This window comes from Eptatretus burgeri, unplaced genomic scaffold, assembly GCF_056783735.1.
Source record: "Eptatretus burgeri isolate ZD-2024b unplaced genomic scaffold, Ebu_testis_v1 Ebu_testis_scaffold_3195, whole genome shotgun sequence".
In the NCBI taxonomy this organism is placed as follows: domain Eukaryota; kingdom Metazoa; phylum Chordata; class Myxini; order Myxiniformes; family Myxinidae; genus Eptatretus; species Eptatretus burgeri.
Genome location: NW_028225133.1, coordinates 91,026 through 109,833, shown reverse-complemented (window position 1 = coordinate 109,833; position 18,808 = coordinate 91,026). Strand labels below are relative to the sequence as shown.

The 18,808-nt window shown below is 43.8% G+C and overlaps 1 protein-coding gene across 1 annotated transcript in view; it reads left to right on the top strand.

The window, feature by feature from the left end:
• Nucleotides 1-18,808, top strand: part of LOC147006369 (dynein axonemal heavy chain 8-like) — a gene marked incomplete at its 5' end in the record, with an annotated part of 86,445 nt that overhangs the window by 54,073 nt on the left and 13,564 nt on the right. Inside the window, 6 exon segments of the mRNA XM_085869003.1 lie at nucleotides 4,396-4,499; nucleotides 8,243-8,419; nucleotides 12,338-12,505; nucleotides 16,647-16,862; nucleotides 17,139-17,205; nucleotides 17,208-17,275. Of these exon segments, the coding sequence (XP_085725129.1) occupies nucleotides 4,396-4,499; nucleotides 8,243-8,419; nucleotides 12,338-12,505; nucleotides 16,647-16,862; nucleotides 17,139-17,205; nucleotides 17,208-17,275 (800 nt within the window).

Genomic DNA, 18,808 nt, shown 5'->3' with positions numbered 1-18,808 from the left:
AGCAGTTTCACATTGCGACTCAACACGGTACGAGACGACACAATGCAAGGGCTACCGCCATCGCTATTGCAATTGCCATCCATACCAGCACCCGAGTTCACTCAGACTGACCTTTCCATTTCTCATCTCGGCAGTGCAGCAATAACCCCAACCTTCCAGTGCCCCAAGGGGACACCATGGGGGGTTTTCCTTGATTGCTCATATGACAGATTGAGTGAGCCTGCGAGTTACAGACAGGGTGAGCAGCAGACGAGTTTATCTTATGTCGTGGTGAGGTGAACAGGGTGACATGCATCAGCATCTCGGTTTCAGCCCGATATTTTCTTGATCCTCACCGTTCGTCCATTCTGTTGTGCCACCGATACCAAGATCATCGTGCTTAAATGCTGCTTCCTGTATCTTTACATCTTGTGGTTAAGACAAAGTAGTTGTCTCTTCGGTTTGGGAGTATCTATAAGTCTGGAATTTAGGTTCCTTAATTCGTATAATTCCACTGGGAACCTGACTTCATCATCAAAGAAAGTTATTACCCTCACTGAAGGAGAGAGGAATGCATTTGGAAACTCTTTGGAACAATAGGAAAGCTGATTTCCTTTGTGTATCCGTTTGTTTGTTCGTTTGTCTGTCTGTTTGTTTGTTTGTCCACACAGAACTTCAGTGTTTTTCTCCGCAACCGCTGATCATATTGAGACGAAATTTTCACCAGACGAGCAACTACTCATGTGGAATGTTTTAATGATAATTACGACATCATAGATCACGTGATGTGGCAGCCATTTTGGAAGAAAAAAACTTTGGGCGTTTGTATCTTAACCGCATCAAGGAAAAAAATTGAGACTTGGCACATGGCAAGTACTCCTCATGAGGAGTAATTGTGATTTGTTATGACGTCATAATTGCAAATGTAGAACGCTCCGTCTGATCACCATGAAAGTTTTTGAAGGTCATTCAGGAATATAATGGTCCACAGAAAAAAATAATTGATGACGTCATCGGTTACGTGATTCAGCAGCCACATTGTTTGACCAAAAAAAAAACCTTCAAAAATCTTCTTTAAAGTTGCCTGAACAGATCATTGTGAAACTTTACACTTGTGACCACCTGTCCATGAGGAACAAAAGGTTCACACATGTGATGCCATAGGTCACATGGTTTGGCAGCCATATTGGATTTACCCTGAAAGTGGTTCCGGAGAAAAACACTCACGTTCTGTGCGGACAAACAGACAGACGAATGAAAAAATCACTCATGGAGTGACAACTTGACGAAACAGAACAGCACTCTAGAGAGCACGTACCTCCGCCAGGCTGGATAGTTCACACTTTGTATGCCACTGATAGGTCAGATCTGAATCCAGACCTTAACCCAAATCGAATCGGCTTGTTCTTGTCACCTCACCAACTCATCCACCAAATTTTGTAATAACTCGTCCACAACTTTTTGAGACATCATGCTATTACATAGTTTTTGGCCCGATCTCTCAATGGTGAAGAATCACCAGAAAGATCCTCAGATCCGGATCCACATTCGGATCTTCACCAAAATTAATCGTTGCTGTCCTTGGCCATTCCCCTTCACACACAAACAAAAATTCAGAAGGATTGCTTGATAAACTGTGGCCAAAAATCGTGTGACGAACAGACAAACACCGCAGACCAACAAACTTGGCAAAAAAAGTTTTCGCCAAGTTACGAACACACGGACCCAAATGCAATACCCTCTCCTTCGATGGGGGTAATAAAGCTGAAAGTACTTGTCATAAACTATTGAAGGATTAAAGGGAAGATTGCGGATTATCAAACTCTGCTGAATCAACCAAGCTTGACATTTGGATTGGCAATGATTGTCATTTTTTCACAACACACGAGCACTGAAATACTTCTCATCAAACCTTCAGTGGAAGGACAGGAATACTTATGGAGGAAAAGTTTTTATTTCAGTGAACGAATCAGTGGGCGGAACAGAGCTCGATGACTTAGACAAGGCTTAGAAAGAATCTGAAAGTTGTCTCTCATTTTAAAAGTTTGGAAGGGTCCAGGAACAGACACAGTTCCAGCGAGAATTATGAAAGAAACTGCTTCGTGGGTTTTTCAGCCAAACTGCAATTCAGATATTTCTTTATTCTTGATATTTTTGAATAATTTGTGTCGTTGGACAATTTAATTTTTTTCTTCTTCAAGTTATGTCAAATTGTTTGTGAATGACCGCTGCTTTGTGCTCAGTGTACGTTGCTGTGTTCAGTGCATGGTTAACACATGTATACTTATGGAACTTTTAGGAACTGGTTCTTGTTATACAACCCTTTGATTCCAGCACAGTGAAAACTTAAACTTACTTGCTCAATTTTAAAGAGCATGGGCACTCATAAATTGCAGTAACAACAACAAATATTATGTAAAATAATCGTTTACACTTCCACAGGGGGGGGGGTCTGGGTGTTTCAGGGAATCCTGATGAGTTGCGGAGTGCCTTCAAGACGAGCATCCTTGATGTTGCCTGTGGATGTCTTGGAACCCTTCATCAGACGAAGAAGAACTTTGTCTCCCAAAAGACACTGGATAGCATTGACCAGATCGCAGGGCCAGGCTGAGGTCTAAAACTGTATGTTCGCTGAGGGCAGATAAAGAGGCCTAATGTGTTTCCACCTTCGTTTGTGGAAATACAGACTGCAGTGAATCAGTCGAAAGAGGATAAAGCTCCTGGGATCTGTGGCCTCCATGCTGAACTTCCCAAAGCTGGTGGAAATGCTGTACTCGTGTCATGACATGCAGTTCTGTGCTCTGGAGCACAGACATCATCCCAACTGACTGGAAGAGGGGCCTTGTTGTCCCTCTCTGGAAAGGGAAGGGTGGCCACCAGGACTGCAACAACTACTGAGGGGTGACACTGCTCTCGGTGCTGGACAAGGCCTTTGCTCGGATAATTCTTGATAGGGTGCGTCACAATCTACTTGACCACCAGGTCCCAGAACAGTCGGGATTTACACCAAAGAGGTCAACGATTGACCATATCCTTGCTGCAATTCGGGTCATCACCAAAGGCAGGTGAGAGTTTGAACAGGGGCTGCTTGCAGCCTGTGTTGTTCTCCGCATGGCATTCGAGTCAGTGAATTGGGATGCCCTCGAGAGGATTCTGGGTGTTTGTGGGGTGCCACTAAAACTGGTTAATCTGATAATCTGAACTGTACCTTGGTATTGAGAGTGCTGTGACATGTGGTGGTTCTATCCCTGACTTATTTCCAGTTGTTGCTGGAGTTTGTCAGGGGTGTGTACTGGCCCCCACACTTTTCAGCGCTTGTTTGGACTGGATTCTCGAGAGGATTTTGGAGAGTTCAAGCTCCAGTGGGTGCATCATTTGGGATTGTCAGGATCTCTGATCTTGATTTCACAGATGATGCAGTCATCTTTGCTGAGACATTGGATATCCTGAAGGGCACTCGCCAGGTGCTGAATGGGGAGTCGGAGCCGCTGGTATTTTGGGTTTCCTGGGTCATAACTGGGATCCAGGCTTTCAATGACATGTCGGATGCTGCTATCTTGTCTGTACCTGTCTGTGGTGAGGATGTTGAGGTCACGGAGAGAATCATTTCCCATGGCAGTAATATTTAGGTCTCCACATGTTGTGAGCCAGAGGTTGATAGACGTCTGTGTCAGGCCTGTGGAGTCATGGATTTACTGGATCATGGGGTGTGCCGCTGTCGGTATCTTTGCAGGAGGACTAGAGTCTGAGTCTTTAAATCCTTCGTGATTCCTTTCTTCCTTTACGGATGTGACTTCGACTCTGAACAAGGATCAGAGATGGAGACTTAACTCATGCGGTGCCGCGTCTCTTCGGAGAATCCTTGACTACTGCTGGTCAGACTGTGTCCAGATACTGAGAGAGATTCAGACGAGATTTCTTACATGTATTGTCTGCGAGCGTCAGCTGCGGCTATGTGAACATGTGTCTCATTTTCCTGATGCTGATCCTGCTCACCAGATTCTCCCAGAAAGGGAGCCTTATGGGTGGAGAAGGCCAACGGACCGACCACGTGCCTCGTGGTTGTGCCAGGTCGATCGGCATCTGAAGGAGATTGGGATGGGCCAGGCATCTCCCTGAGGGATGGCCAGACGAAGGCCCATAGAGTCCCGGCGACGCATGCTCCCTTACCTGACCTGACCTGTAGATCCCTCGACTCCACATGGATGACTCATGATATGCAAGTTTTGGGATGGTCTTCGTAAAAAACCTTTCCTGGGATGTGAAGACCAGTGTTCAAAGAGAGGCTCCATCTTTGCCTCACAATATATCTTGATGTTTTGACATATAAAATGTGAAATGTATGGCGAGTACGGTGGAAACAGGCATCTGTAACAATGTTTTTAATTGTTGATAAATTTTCTCTGCCACGCGCAGGCCTGAACAAGCTCTTCGAAGCAAGTGAGTCCATCACTCAGCTCTCCAAAGATCTGGCAGAAAAAGAAAAAGGCCTTGCAGTCGCCTCAGAGAAAACAGATAAGGTAGTTCATTTGAGTTGACCGTCGTTGTGCTTGGGTTCAGTGAAATAGTTCAGATTGTTTTGTCGAATTCTCACGGATTGTTTTGTCGAATTCTCACGGATTGTTTTGTCGAATTCTCACGGATTGTTTTGTCGAATTCTCACGGATTGTTTTGTCGAATTCTCACGGATTGTTTTGTCGAATTCTCACGGATTGTTTTGTCGAATTCTCAGGGATTTTTTGTCGAATTCTCACGGATTTTTTGTCGAATTCTCATGGATTTTTTTTGTCTAATTCTCACGGATTGTTTTGTCGAATTCTCACGGATTTTTTGTCGAACTCTCACGGATTGTTTTGTCGAATTCTCACGGATTTTTTGTCTAATTCTCACGGATTTTTTGTCGAATTCTCACGGATTGTTTTGTTGAATTCTCACGAATTGTTTTGTCGAATTCTCACGGATTGTTTTGTCGAATTCTCACGGATTGTTTTGTCGAATTCTCACGGATTGTTTTGTCGAATTCTCACGGATTTTTTGTCGAATTCTCACGGATTGTTTTGTCGAATTCTCACGGATTGTTTGTCGAATTCTCACGGATTGTTTTGTCGAATTCTCACGGATTTTTTGTCGAATTCTCACAGATTGTTTTGTCGAATTCTCACAGATTTTTTGCCGAATTCTCACGGATTGTTTTGGCGAATTCTTACGGATTGTTTTGTTGAATTCTCACGGATTGTTTTGTCGAATTCTCACGGATTGTTTTGTCAAATTCTCACGGATTGTTTTGTCGAATTCTCACGGATTGTTTTGTCCAATTCTCACGGATTTTTTTGTCCAATTCTCAGGCATTTTTTGTCTAATTCTCACGGATATTTTTGTAGAATTCTCACGGGTTGTTTTGTCGAATTCTCACGGATTTTTTGTCGAATTCTCACGGATGGTTTTGTCTAATTCTCACGGATTGTTTTGTCGAATTCTCACGGATTTTTTGCCGAATTCTCACGGATTGTTTGCCGAATTCTCACGGATTGTTTTGGCGAATTCTTACGGATTGTTTTGTTGAATTCTCACGGATTGTTTTGTCGAATTCTCACGGATTTTTTGTCGAATTCTCACGGATTGTTTTGTTGAATTCTCACGGATTGTTTTGTCGAATTCTCACGGATTTTTTGTCGAATTCTCACGGATTGTTTTGTCGAATTCTCACCGATTGTTTTGTCAAATTCTCACCGATTGTTTTGTCGAATTCTCACGGATTGTTTTGTCGAATTCTCACCGATTGTTTTGTCGAATTCTCACGGATTGTTTTGTCGAATTCTCACGGATTGTTTTGTCGAATTCTCACCGATTGTTTTGTCGAATTCTCACGGATTGTTTTGTCTAATTCTGACGGATTGTTTTGTCGAATTCTCACGGATTTTTTGCCGAATTCTCACGGATTGTTTTGTCGAATTCTTACGGATTGTTTTGTTGAATTCTCACGGATTGTTTTGTCGAATTCTCACGGATTGTTTTGTCGAATTCTCACGGATTGTTTTGTCGAATTCTCACGGATTTTTTTGTCGAATTCTCACGGATTGTTTTGTCGAATTCTCACGGATTTTTTTCGAATTCTCACGGATTTTTTGTCGAATTCTCACGGATGGTTTTGTCTAATTCTCACGGATTGTTTTGTCGAATTCTCACGGATTTTTTGCCGAATTCTCACGGATTTTTTGTCGAATTCTCACGGATGGTTTTGTCGAATTCTCACGGATTGTTTTGTCGAATTCTCACGGATTGTTTTGTCGAATTCTCACCGATTGTTTTGTCGAATTCTCACGGATTTTCGTCGAATTCTCACCGATTGTTTTGTCGAATTCTCACCGATTGTTTTGTCGAATTCTCACCGATTGTTTTGTCGAATTCTCACGGATTGTTTTGTTGTGTCATCGAGTCTTTAAGGGTCTACAGGAGATACAGTCTTGTTTGTCTGCACAGAACTTTCATGTTTTTCTCTGTAACCGCTTTTTGGAATGAGACAAAATTTTCACCATTATTGCGACTACACATGTGGCATGTTGGAGCGATAATGATGACGTCATCGGTCACGTGGTGTGGTAGCCATGTTGGTGAAAACGGAAAAACTTTGGACGTATCTCTGAAACTGCACCAAGGGAAAAATTGAAACTTGGCACATAGCAAATACTCCTCATGGGGAATGAGAGATTTTTAAATGACGTCATAATTGCATATGTAGAACGTGACATCCAATCAGTATGAAATTTTTTGAAGTTCATCGAGGGATAAAATAGTTCACAAAAAAATTAAATGAGACGTCATCGGTCACGTGATTCGGCAGCCACATTGTATTTTTTTATGTAAACCTTCAAAAAATCTTCTTCTCTCAAATGGCTGAACAGATCGAGGCGAACCTTTACACATACGAATGACCACCTATCCATGAGGAACAAAAGGTTCACACATTTAACATCATAGGTCGCATGGTTTGGCAGCCATATTGGATTTACTTGAAAACATAAAAAATCTTCTCCAGAACGGCTGGATAGATCGAGGGGAAACTTCACATAAATGTTCCACAAGGCATGCCTGTTCAAGGTCGTCAAGGAATAATTAATAAGTCACATGGTTTGGCAACCATATTGTATCGAAGAAAATATTAAATAATGTTTTCTCTGGAACCGCTTCATGAATCGATGCGAAGCTTCAAAATTGTGATTTAGTCGTGATGGGAAATAGATGTTTTAAATTTCAACTTGATCGGACACATGCTCTCGCAGGCAGAATTATTTAATTTTTGATGTGGGTTTTTTTATTTTTTTATTTTTGAATAAGGTTGATTTGGCTGTTCCAGAATGGGTTTGAGGGTGGAGGAGTAGCCTCTGAAATGTGAATCCTATCCAGGTTCCTCCTGATTACTTCATCTTTGTTTTTTCCTTGTTGGGGTTCCTTCTGATGAATCCAATGCAGGAATGTACCTGTCTGGTCTTCCATTTGATTTGAATTGAATTTATTTTCATCCCATTCAAAATTCAATTGAATAATAATTAAAAACCTCATGGGTCAGGGTCAGGCGTCCGATCAAACCGGGGTTGCATCAAAGCAGGGCATTTTGGTACCCGGTCATCACTACCAGCAGTTATAAAGTGGTAGTTCCAATTATGTCTCTTATTAGTTATGTAACACACCAGTACACAAACACCACACAAAGTACACCACCTTTTGGTCTAATTTATCCACTAAAAGTGCCATTCGTTGTCCCACAAGTCATCATACCATTATTCCGTATCATGGAACTGGTGTTCTTAATTTGTTTAAAAATGGAAGTTGAATACATCTGGAATCCAATCTGCAGACACGTCGTGAACACTTGCAATTAGAGCAACAAATCGCTGCCTTCACAATCCAATGTCAAAAGCCATTCGAGTAATGAAAGATGAGGCTGGAGAGGATGGCAGTAAATGTTTGGGTGATTTGGGAAGCACCAGATTTTGGATACAATGTAATCTGCATTGTAAAGACTTGCCTCCACCCTCATAACTATTGTCTGTTCCCAAGCACTGCTACTCTTCCTCACTCATCTTTATGTGGAAAAGTGGTGCGTCATGTTGGATTTCGTTTTTAATCCAGTTTTGGAACCAAGGAGTGTTGAAGTTAATTACATCATTAATTTCATGTGATTTTTTTTTTGCAATGAATGAGTACAATGAAATGTATGTCGTATTTATTGATCGTTTGTTTCAATTGAATGTCTTCTTTTCAGGTTGTGGAGGAAGTGAGAGTTAGTGTACTCGCGGCAGAGAAGGTAAAGGATTTTGTATTAATTAAGAAAGAGAAGTCACAGGGGCTTCTGGATGCTGTTGCCACAGAAACAGGTGTGGCAAAGGAAAAGCTCAAAGCTGCCGAGCCAGCTCTTGAAGCAGCAAACCAGGCATTAAAGGTCTGTTTTATTTGACATATACATACATATATTTTATCTTGACTTCTGTTTGATATTTCTCCTAATTATCCAAGAGCCATATACAACTGGAGCAGGCACAATACTCGATGATTTCAAAATGTTCTAGGGATATGGGATGCATTTGCACCTGAGAGCAACAGATCTTTTGCTCGTAAACTCACCTTCATGCTGTCAATATACCATTAAGTTTAATAAAAATGATGTTTGTTTTTTTCACAGTATAATCCAAAAGCTTGCTACTTGATGCAATTTTTAATTTCATAAAAATTGAGCATTATGGTGTCATCAAATTTTTATGCCAAGAAGGTACCAGCTCCAATGAAATCCACGAACAAATGGAGGCCGTGTCGAGCGTATTTGTGCCCGTATTCTATAGCAGTCAATTGAGAAGCTGACTTGATCTCCATACAACTCCTTCCCACCTGCAAGGCCTTCATCCGCAGCTTGATGGAGTTCAGCTCTCCCCTCCAGGCTGGCTCACCTGCCTCACACCTTGCTCAACTTTATGCCGTGGGAATCAAGGTCTTTAAGATCATTGGAATCTCCCGTGATGAAGCGGAGTCTGCAGGCCTGTCACTTTCACATCGCAGATAGGTCGGTGGTCTCTCTGTGTTCCACCACCTTTCTGTTCTTGCGCCCTCCACTCTTTCCATGCTCTGTCCCCCAGATATTTGTCGGGTACACACCGTCTGCCATCAACCCTCTTCTGATGAAACTCCCAAAATCCAGAATCAGTACTCAGCTCTACGCATTCATCCCTCTTTTTGTCCTGCCTGTAGAAACAACTTCCAAAAACGACTATCGTGGATACCCTTTCACGATGTTTGGACCCCTCCCCCAATACAATATGGGGCCCAAATCATCCCCACTCTTCCCTGCCACCCAGATTTGTCAGGGTAGTGCAGCCACGATCAGAGTGTCGATCGGTCCCCATGGATCTGCCCACTCCCTCTCATCTTCCAAAAGAAACCCTCATACACAAACACTCAAATCACCATATGTCACATTCACAAACACATCACATACCAACACCAAACAGTTTTTTCCCTCTTTGGGGAGTGACCTCCTTGTGGCAGTCCTCCCCCTTTCTCTTCCTTCTTGCCATAAATATAGAAACTAATGTGGGGCCACCACAATATACATTTGCCCAACAGGTAAAACTCACATCACCAGCTCCAGGGCCAGAGGGGGATTCCATCCACTGCACAAGGTGCGGCTAATATGGCTTCATCGGGCCTTGATCTAACGACACAAATACATGGATGTGCAGAGCAGCTTTCTGGTAAATCCAAGCTCAGACCCACACAACGATGCATCGAGACAAGTCCTAAATTAATTAACACCACTGTAATCTCTTCCACCCCAAACACCACCACCTTCATCACTTCCACCCCATACACCACCACCATCACTTCCATTCTATACACCACCACCACCACCAGCACACAACCAATCAGCTGAACTCCCAAAATGCACACATAACCTTAGAATCCGTCAATACAACACAGATACAGATGGCCTTATCAACAAGGCTTTGCAACTTACACACAAACATTTTAAATGGGGGTAAAACGTAAAACATGAATGAACGTAAAACAAGGGGAGCAGGAGACAAGAGGGGTGGGAGAGGGAAGGAAAAAACAATGTGGAACAGACACATGAGATCTGTGGAAGGGAGAGGGATGGGGCAGGATACACAGGGAAAACAAGATGGACACTCCAGGGACTTTCCAGGAAGGAAAGCAGGGAATTTGAAGGAGGTGGGTTTGGGGTGTATTATCGGGGGTAGAAACAAATCCATGTCATTCTTAGTCATATCACAATATCAGGAAAACACAAACAGTACACGAGATCAATCATTGACTTCACCAGCTCATTATCTTGAGCCTCCAACCGAACAACGACACATCTCAACACCTGACAGACCATACAAAATACAGCCCTTTCCATCATCTCAGGTTGCGTTAACAACACCCATCAAGCACCAACACACAGAGGGGAAAATGTTTTAAGAAATCAAAGATCACTTGGACATGAGAGTCGTCTCGTTACTTGGAGCTTCAAGTGCCAACCCTAATCACCCATCTCACTCCATGTCAAACACCCACAGACCTTCCCGGGTCACTTTGCGGTCGTGTTTCTCATAGTGATACTGAGGTGTCATCCATCAGATGGTGGTCTCCTTGGGTTAACCCGAAGTGGTCCCTTTGGGTGGTTGCCTGGAATGTCCTCTCCCCTAATAGAGGATGATCACCTGTCTCTGTTATCATCTGAGCTCAAGCGTTTGAACATCGGTATTGCAGCTCTCTCTGAGGTTTGGAGACCGGATTGCGGCGAGATCATGAGCCAGGCATCTGCCTTGGGGTGGCCAGATGGAGGCCCCTGGAGTACCGGCGGAAATTAGACCCAGCGACGTGCTGATCCGGTGCACGCTCCCATATACCGAACCTCACCTGACCTCTTTGTGATACCATTTATGATGAGCTGGAGTACCCGGCATTGCCCGGGGGAAGAAAATAGGAATAAGAAAGGGGTAAATTGTGGTGCTTCACATAAATATCACATTTATATATCACATTTAATTTTGGACATATTTCACATTTATTTATTGTTGTTGTAGTTATCAGCAAGCAAGTTCTTTTGTCCGGCGGATAAAGCCCAGTCTCTCTGTCTCGATCTCGCAGTCGACATCGATCAGAAACTGCTGAAAGAGTCGTCGCATCTGCAGTATGTGGTTGCCCTCTCTCACCATGATGTGGAAGCTGTGGTACTGCAGCTGTATGAGTTTTCGTCCATCCTGTCCAGTAGCAGTCCTGGCCACCAGATGGATGCTGCAGCCATCTGTTCCATATGTAAATACTAAGGGATACTGGAGTGCATCATAAGATGCATGCAGCTCACTGATCCTTTTAAATGCCCCCATCGCGAAGTCTGAGGGCAATGTCTCTGGGTTCTGTTGGCCCATTGTCCATGAGGATGGCGACTTCTGGGGCAGACTCGGCGTTGTAGCGGCGTGCGTGCTCTTCTTGCGGTCACTTGTTCTCTCTGATGATGATCTGGCACTCTTCAGAGTTGCCTCCTTCTGCAAGTACTTCTCTTGCAGTCTTGAGCTCACGGACCAGATGATTATTCTCGTGAAACCACTTTGTGAGCATCTCAAGGATGTGTGGTTCCTGGCAGCCAGCTCCTTGGTGTGTGAGTCCAGGAAGTGGACCTGGAGAAACTTTGGCTGGCCCTCTTCAGGCGGGAGCAAGCTGACCAATGCGGTTGAACACTTGACCTTGGATCCGGATGCTCGGGTTCCAGCCTCGGATTTCAGCTTCCTTGTGCCCGAAGCTCGTCATCGCAAAGCTGCCACTATACGTCCGAATGTTGTCAAGGAAGTGCTTGATGAGGGATATTCATTCAGAAAGGGAGGAAGGGCAGGAGAGGGCTCAAGGACGACCAACAAAACCGTACGGGCACACACCACTTCCGGATAGTGATGACTTCATGCATTCGAATAATTTCTCGATTTCTTATGCACATTTATAGATAAACACAATGCCCCAATCCAGTCGTAGTTGACGAGAGCGAAGGAACGGCCTGTGTAGTTGTTTCTGGCTCGCGGTTTGAAAGTTTTTTTTTTTTTTTGGTTTGCACGTACGGGCACGGGCACGTACTTGTGTATATATATATATATATATATATATATATATATATATATATATATATATATATATATATATATATATATATATCATAATAATAATAATATGATCTTGATTTTTTTTTCCACCACCAGTATTTAGTGTTGTTATATTTATATTTATCTCTGCGAAATATTTCCTTCTTGATTCATCGGCATGGACCACATTCCATAATTTGTTGGTATTTGGATTTTTGCCATCGTTGCAGACAATTAAACCATCAGATATTTCAACAGTGAGGAAGCTCGCCAAACCTCCACATTTGATTATGACTATCATGGACTGTGTGCTGATCCTTTTTCAAAACACTTTGGACCCACCTACTCTGGATCCGGAGAGACAATGCTTGAAGCCCTCTTGGCAAGAAGCCCTCAAAGTAAGGATATCTTCTGAAAGTCACCACTTTTTCCACCACATACCTTGCTCCTTTAAATTTTTATTTGTCTTCACTCTACTTTCTATCATCTTATTTTTTTTCCTGCTGACCTCCACTACTTTGATATTTATTGTTCCAATTTGATACATATTGCTCACACATCGTGGCTTTCTTCGAGTTCCCTTTATATTTTCTCGTCTTTTCCAAATGTTTTGTTTCATTTCACTTCAATTGTTATTCACATTACGTTCATGAAAATGAATATTTTTCATACAAAATTGAGGCTTGTTGAAATGCAAGAAAAAATATTGGAAGGAGTAAACACTGACAGTGGATTTGGTGGGAGACATTTGAATGAAAACAACGAATATGAGGACACTCAGTGGAGCACATACATCCACCACACAACGCTCATCCTGCTGCAGAACATATTGGAGCCAAGAAAGTTTTGAAATGTCATGCTATATATCGTTATTGGCCCCATCTCTCAATGTTGAAGAATCACCTTAAAAATGATAAATCTCTCGCATCTGGATCTGCATTCGGATCTTCACCAAAATCGAATCAATTCCTCCGTGTCCCACACCCAACCTCAATACTAAGTTTCGCCCGAATACGTCCACAACTTTTTGAGGTTATGAGATGAAGGATTCGTCACTCATTGTGTGTCCTTTCCCGAGACTCTGAAAATGCTCCGACTGGGGCGAGTGGTCTCACCGTGGAGGAAGCATTTTATGCCACACTCGAGACTGTGATTGATCAGTGCCCCAGGCGAGATACTCATCTAGTCCTGGGGGATTTCAATGCAAGGGGGAATATTGGGAGAGCAAGTTTCTTTGAAAGAATTCCCAGGACGAGTTGATGTTGGAGAAAGTAGTGATGGGAGACCAGTCTGGAAGAGATGTCTACTTTGACAAGCACATGGTCAGTTGAACCAATTGTGGTGGAGGAAGAACAGATATTTTCAGGGAAATTTGTCAAAATCAGTCTGAAGAGATGGAGTATTGTTGGTTGAAATCTGGGTCGGGAAGTTGATCGGTTGAGGCAGTCCAATGTGTTTTGATGAAGTGCATTGACAGGTGAGAGAGGTACCCACACCCAGCCAACTGGCATGATAACAATTGAAGTCACCACTTATGAGGAAGAGAGAGTTCGGATGAGAGGATAGAAGTGAGGTGTAAATGGAGTCATCACTGTATGGTGGATGGTACAACACACATTCAAATATGAGGTGGGAGTGGAGGGGAAGCCGGAGCCAGACGCATTCCTGGGGTTGTGGGGGAGTGAGGGCAGTGCATGGAGAGTGAGGAATAGAGTTTTTGATGAAGAGAGTAATTCCTCCACCAGGACGAGGCTCAGGACTGTCATACCAGAGGAGGGAGTAACCAGGGACATATATAAGGGAGTCAGAGACGTCTGGGGGAGAGAGGGCAGGGGAAGGAGGCAGCTTTGTGGATGTGAGGATGGGGGCAACTTTGAGAAGGGTGGGTGAATGGTGGGAGAAGGGTGAGGTGCGTGTTTTTGATAAAGCTGACAGGGAAGCTTGGAGGGGAAGAGTGTGATGGTTGCTTTGAGAGGGAGGGGTGTTAGGGGTGAGTTGGCACTGAAGTTGGAATAAAAGGATGATTGATGGAAAACGAACATTCATTGCAAACGGTGGTTTTTTAAAAATATTTCATTCAGAAATGCGATGAAACGCATTTCCTGAGGGATGTAATGAAGCCTAATTAATAAAATGGAGAGAAGAAACGCTGTTACAGTTGGAATTTTTGAGACAAGGTATGAAGGAAAGGTCGAATTGAGAGCAGTCTGTTGAAATAGAAAAAGAGCGGTGAATCATGATACAGTAATGAGAACCACCTGTGTGAAAGAGGAAGATGAAGCATTTAGACCGTTTTTGTTATTTTTATTATTTTTATTTTTTGATAAAAATTGCATAAGATTCGGAAAAGGAAAGGTTGAAGTGAAGTCCTGGAGGTGTATGGTGAATTTGGATCGGTAAATGCAAAAATAAACAATTCAAAAATTTGGCCCATGTCGGGTTGACCACGTGGCCTATGTGGACCTTTTGAAAAATTTTAACCTCAAAAATTCATTATTAACCTCAAACACCTTCGGTGGCTGAGGTCGTGAAGCTATATGAGTTGAGTGAAGGGGATAGGGGGAGGAAATGAAGGTGGTTAACATTAATATATTGTTGCGAATTCGCGCCCGCCGGCGTGCGAGCGGCCACGTAACTCGAATCGCGGCACGTCGCCCACCGGACGGACAATTCCGTCGTGACCCTCTCTGACTAACGCCGGGAACTAGTCACGGTTGGGCCTTTCGGCCTCACCACGATCGTGCCAATCGGCCCCCCGCGTGGGATAGGGTTGTTCGCCAAATTCGACCTACCTAAGTACCCACACGGAGGGTAGACCGGGCGATCGCACCTCGCCGCAGGTCGACTTCGGACACGGGCCACTTTAAGCGACCCGTTCCGTACTATCGGGATAACCGAGCGGTGTTATCGTCAACCTCGACGGTTCCGATTAATTATCGGGCGTATTTAGCCCCTACCAACCCTTTACGTGAAGTAAGATGGAGATTCAATTAAAGAAAAGACGAAGCGAAACGGGGAAAACAGTTCAACATAAGGCACATTTATTCCGCGGCAAACGGAAAGCACACATATACAATTACAACAATTATGCACCAAAAGCAAATGTAACAAAAAGAACACAACAATTATGCACGAAAAGCAAATGTAACAAAAGAAACAATGCAGATCTACTACCGACTACGCGAGCACACGGCAACACTTACACAGTTTTACTTCACAGATGGCGCCGACAACACATGTGCTCCAAAGCAAAAGAAAAAGGAAGAGGCCACCCTCAACTACAAGGGGGCAGACGTGGTCTGTGGGCGCGAGACCGGGCAGAGCCTACCCGTCTTGGCTGCTGCGCTGCTGCTGCCACGCTTCGCCGCCGCCACAACGCGCCCGAGCCCGAAACAGAAACTCTTCTCTCTGTCGCTGTCACACCTCTCCAACTCCCCCGATCCGCTCCGCGCTCGGCGCTTTCAATCTCGTTTCGCCGCTCTCGTCATGACCGTCCCAGGGAGCTCGCCGCCAGAGAGCCAGAGCGCGCTCGATCCAGCAAGCGCGCGCAATGCAGAGCCCAGAGAGAGACAAAAACCTCAGCGTACGCACACACACACACCAGAGCCTGCGCCTCCTCCTTATATCTCGAGCTCCGCCCGCCCTCGCCTCCCGCCCCTTCTTCCAGCAAGCGCAGGAAACTTCCAGAAGAACGGCGTTTTTTTCTCCTGGATCGGGGCCTTTCTTTTGCCTTTTCCAGAGCTTTTTGTTCCTCTCGCAGGGTTATTCGTTGGGAGGAGGGGGTGAGGCCGTCGTCCATTCTCCCTCGATGAATGCCAGGCTTCTGGCAACCATGTGCTGAGATGGAAATGCGATGGCGGTTGTGGTTGAGGCGGTTGTGATGGTGGTGTGATTGGGCGGTTTTGGTTAAAGTGGTTGTTGTGAAAGCGGTTGTGGAGAAGGTGGATGTTGTGAAGGCGGTTCTGGAGAAGGTAGCTGTGGTTGGCGAGATGCGGTTGGTGGTGGTTGTGGTGGTAGTAATGGCGGTTGGTCCAAAATAAAGATAGTAAAAGAAAAACGGCTATCTTGAAGGGTCGCAGCCCGAATGAATGACATTTATTCCCTCTAAACAACGGGTTTGGGATAACTACACATATACTTACAGAGATATCTCACCTACGGGACCTGAATGGTGGTTTGCGAATTTCGTCAACCACAACAATATTATCCAACAATGATATTGTCAGATCAATGAGAGCATAGGGGAGTCCACCTGTGCTGACTGTATGCAGTCAGCTAGATAATATACATTGGCTGATGATATACAGCACTGCAGACACATTTTTCTGGAATTGGTTCCATAATTGTCTGCACACCTGATTCCATATAACGTGCAAATGCAATCAGTTTAAATAAAACAATTTTAAATCATCAGCATACCTCCACACCTCCCTCCCACCTCCTTCCCCCCAAAAACCCCCCTCCCACCTCTACTTCTTCAACACGTCATCAGAAAAAAAAATGTTTCATTCCAAGTGCAGTGTTATATTTATCCTGCAGGTGATGAGTGGTGGAGGTTTCTTGCAATCACTCCAGACTTTTTCCAAAGATTCAATCAACGCAGAGACCGTGGATCTGCTGGGACCGTACTTCAATCAAGATGATTACACACTCGAAGAAGCCACAAAAGTCTGCAGCAATGTTGCAGGCTTGCTTTCATGGACTAAGGCAATGGTGCTTTATTATGGCATCAACAAAGAAGTTCTTCCTTTACAGGTAACCATTGTACAAAATCTTGTCTTTTTTATTTCCATTGCAAAAAGTTTTATTTGTCTGAGCATTGTTGTGAAGCTCATGGAGGAGGTTGATGTACGAAGGACAAAGACAAAGGTAGATATCATTGTAATGTTGTGCTGATTTCATGGACACGAGTAGTCATCAGTTTGATGAGAACAACAGTAATAATTATAATCATTGACTGAACATTTCGGGATCATTTTTCTTCCACGAATGTTAACCAGACGAATACGTCTCGTGAAATGTTTTGCGCAGGCCAACCTGTTAATACAACAGAATCGTCTTGACAAAGCTCAGATTGAGCTTGATGAGCTCGAAAAAATTACAACGAGAAACTCGCAGAGATGGACATTGTGAAGGACAAACTGAATGCTGCAAAGAAAGAGAAGCAGGTGAGATGCTTCCATTGTTGTGATCCGGATGTCATGACGTTGCACCTTTGTGATCACGAGGTTCATCAAAAGTTGTGTGAACCCCTTTGTGGGTTTGGATTTAAAACGTAACGATGATAAGGATGGTTTATTGTATTTTTTGATGAAAATACCGATTCTGTGTGCTCACGAGTGATGTGGATGTAAACTAATTCCTTGCTGATCAGTGTTTTGTTAGTGTAGTTATCTAAATGTTGAGAATAAGTCAAGACTGAGAAAGGTCATTACAATGGCATTTAAACTTGGTGAGCCTTCAACCAGCATGGAGTCTCTGTAGTTACAAGCATTGAACAAGGAAGACGATACATGAATGTACCGATGAAAGTCACTTCTTGAATGGACTCTTTGAAAAACTGCCATCAGGGAGACCCTTTTCGTGCCCGGCCGATGAAGAACATTTTCAAAAAGTTGTTTGTCCCAGGTACAATTCAAGTGTCAAATTCAAATTCTTCGACACTTTGATGTTTACTCCATATTCCACATTTTTTACCCTGTTTCAAGGAGTAAATGTGTAGTGTACAGGATAAGTCTTCTTCCAATGAGGTGTAAAGCCAGAGGCAGAAAGAGACCAGGGTGGTTGAACAGGGAAATATGGGGTGCTATCAAGGATTAGTCGAAGCAATTCTCAGTTACAAAGTAAAATGACTTTGACTCGGACTTCAACTGGAACGGCATTCGGAAGAGCGCACACCTCCATCAGGTGAACAGTTTACGTTTTACATCCCAATGATAGGCCGGATCTGCATCCAGACCCGAACCAAAATCGAATCAGCACGTTCCTGTCACTGACCCCACTCATCCACCAAGTTTTGTCATAACTCGTCTCCAACTTTTTGAGGTATCGTTTTGGACCCCATCTCTCAATGGTAAAGAATCACTTGAAAAATTAAAAAAATTCTCGTTTCCAGATCCGGATGTTCATAAAAATATTATTAATTCTTCCTTGCCATCCACCCAACCTGTCCACCAAGTTTTAGTTACTCGTGTTCATGGTAATAGAAAAGATCATGAGTAGTGATGCAGCATGACATCATGAGATGGTGGTGTCCGAACTTGCTTTTGAAGCCCTCTCGGGAAAAAGTACATTCAACCTTCTCAGGAAGGCTAAACGACACTTTTCGCTTTTCAACAGGAGAAAAGACCACAAAAGATACTTTTCAACAGGAGAAAAGAGGAGTCCTGGAACATCGGGAGTGAACAGCAAGCCTGGGTTTTTGGAGAGGACCAAGGAAGGGGTTCCTGGAAGAATAGGTGCATCTTGGAGGAGATGAGGAGGGCCGGTGACCCGAGAAAGCAGAAGGAGCTAAACCAGAGGAGAGGTGGTAAAATTATAGGTTATGCGATGTAAGAGCAACAGCCATTGTGTTTGGCTTCATCGCAAGAGAGTGCAATAAGGTAGAGAGCTTTAGATTCCACAGGTATGGGTGTGTTGCTGGGGTACCACCGGTTGAGGAAAGCAGTACAATTTTACGATGAGCTTGAAAGGCTGAGATT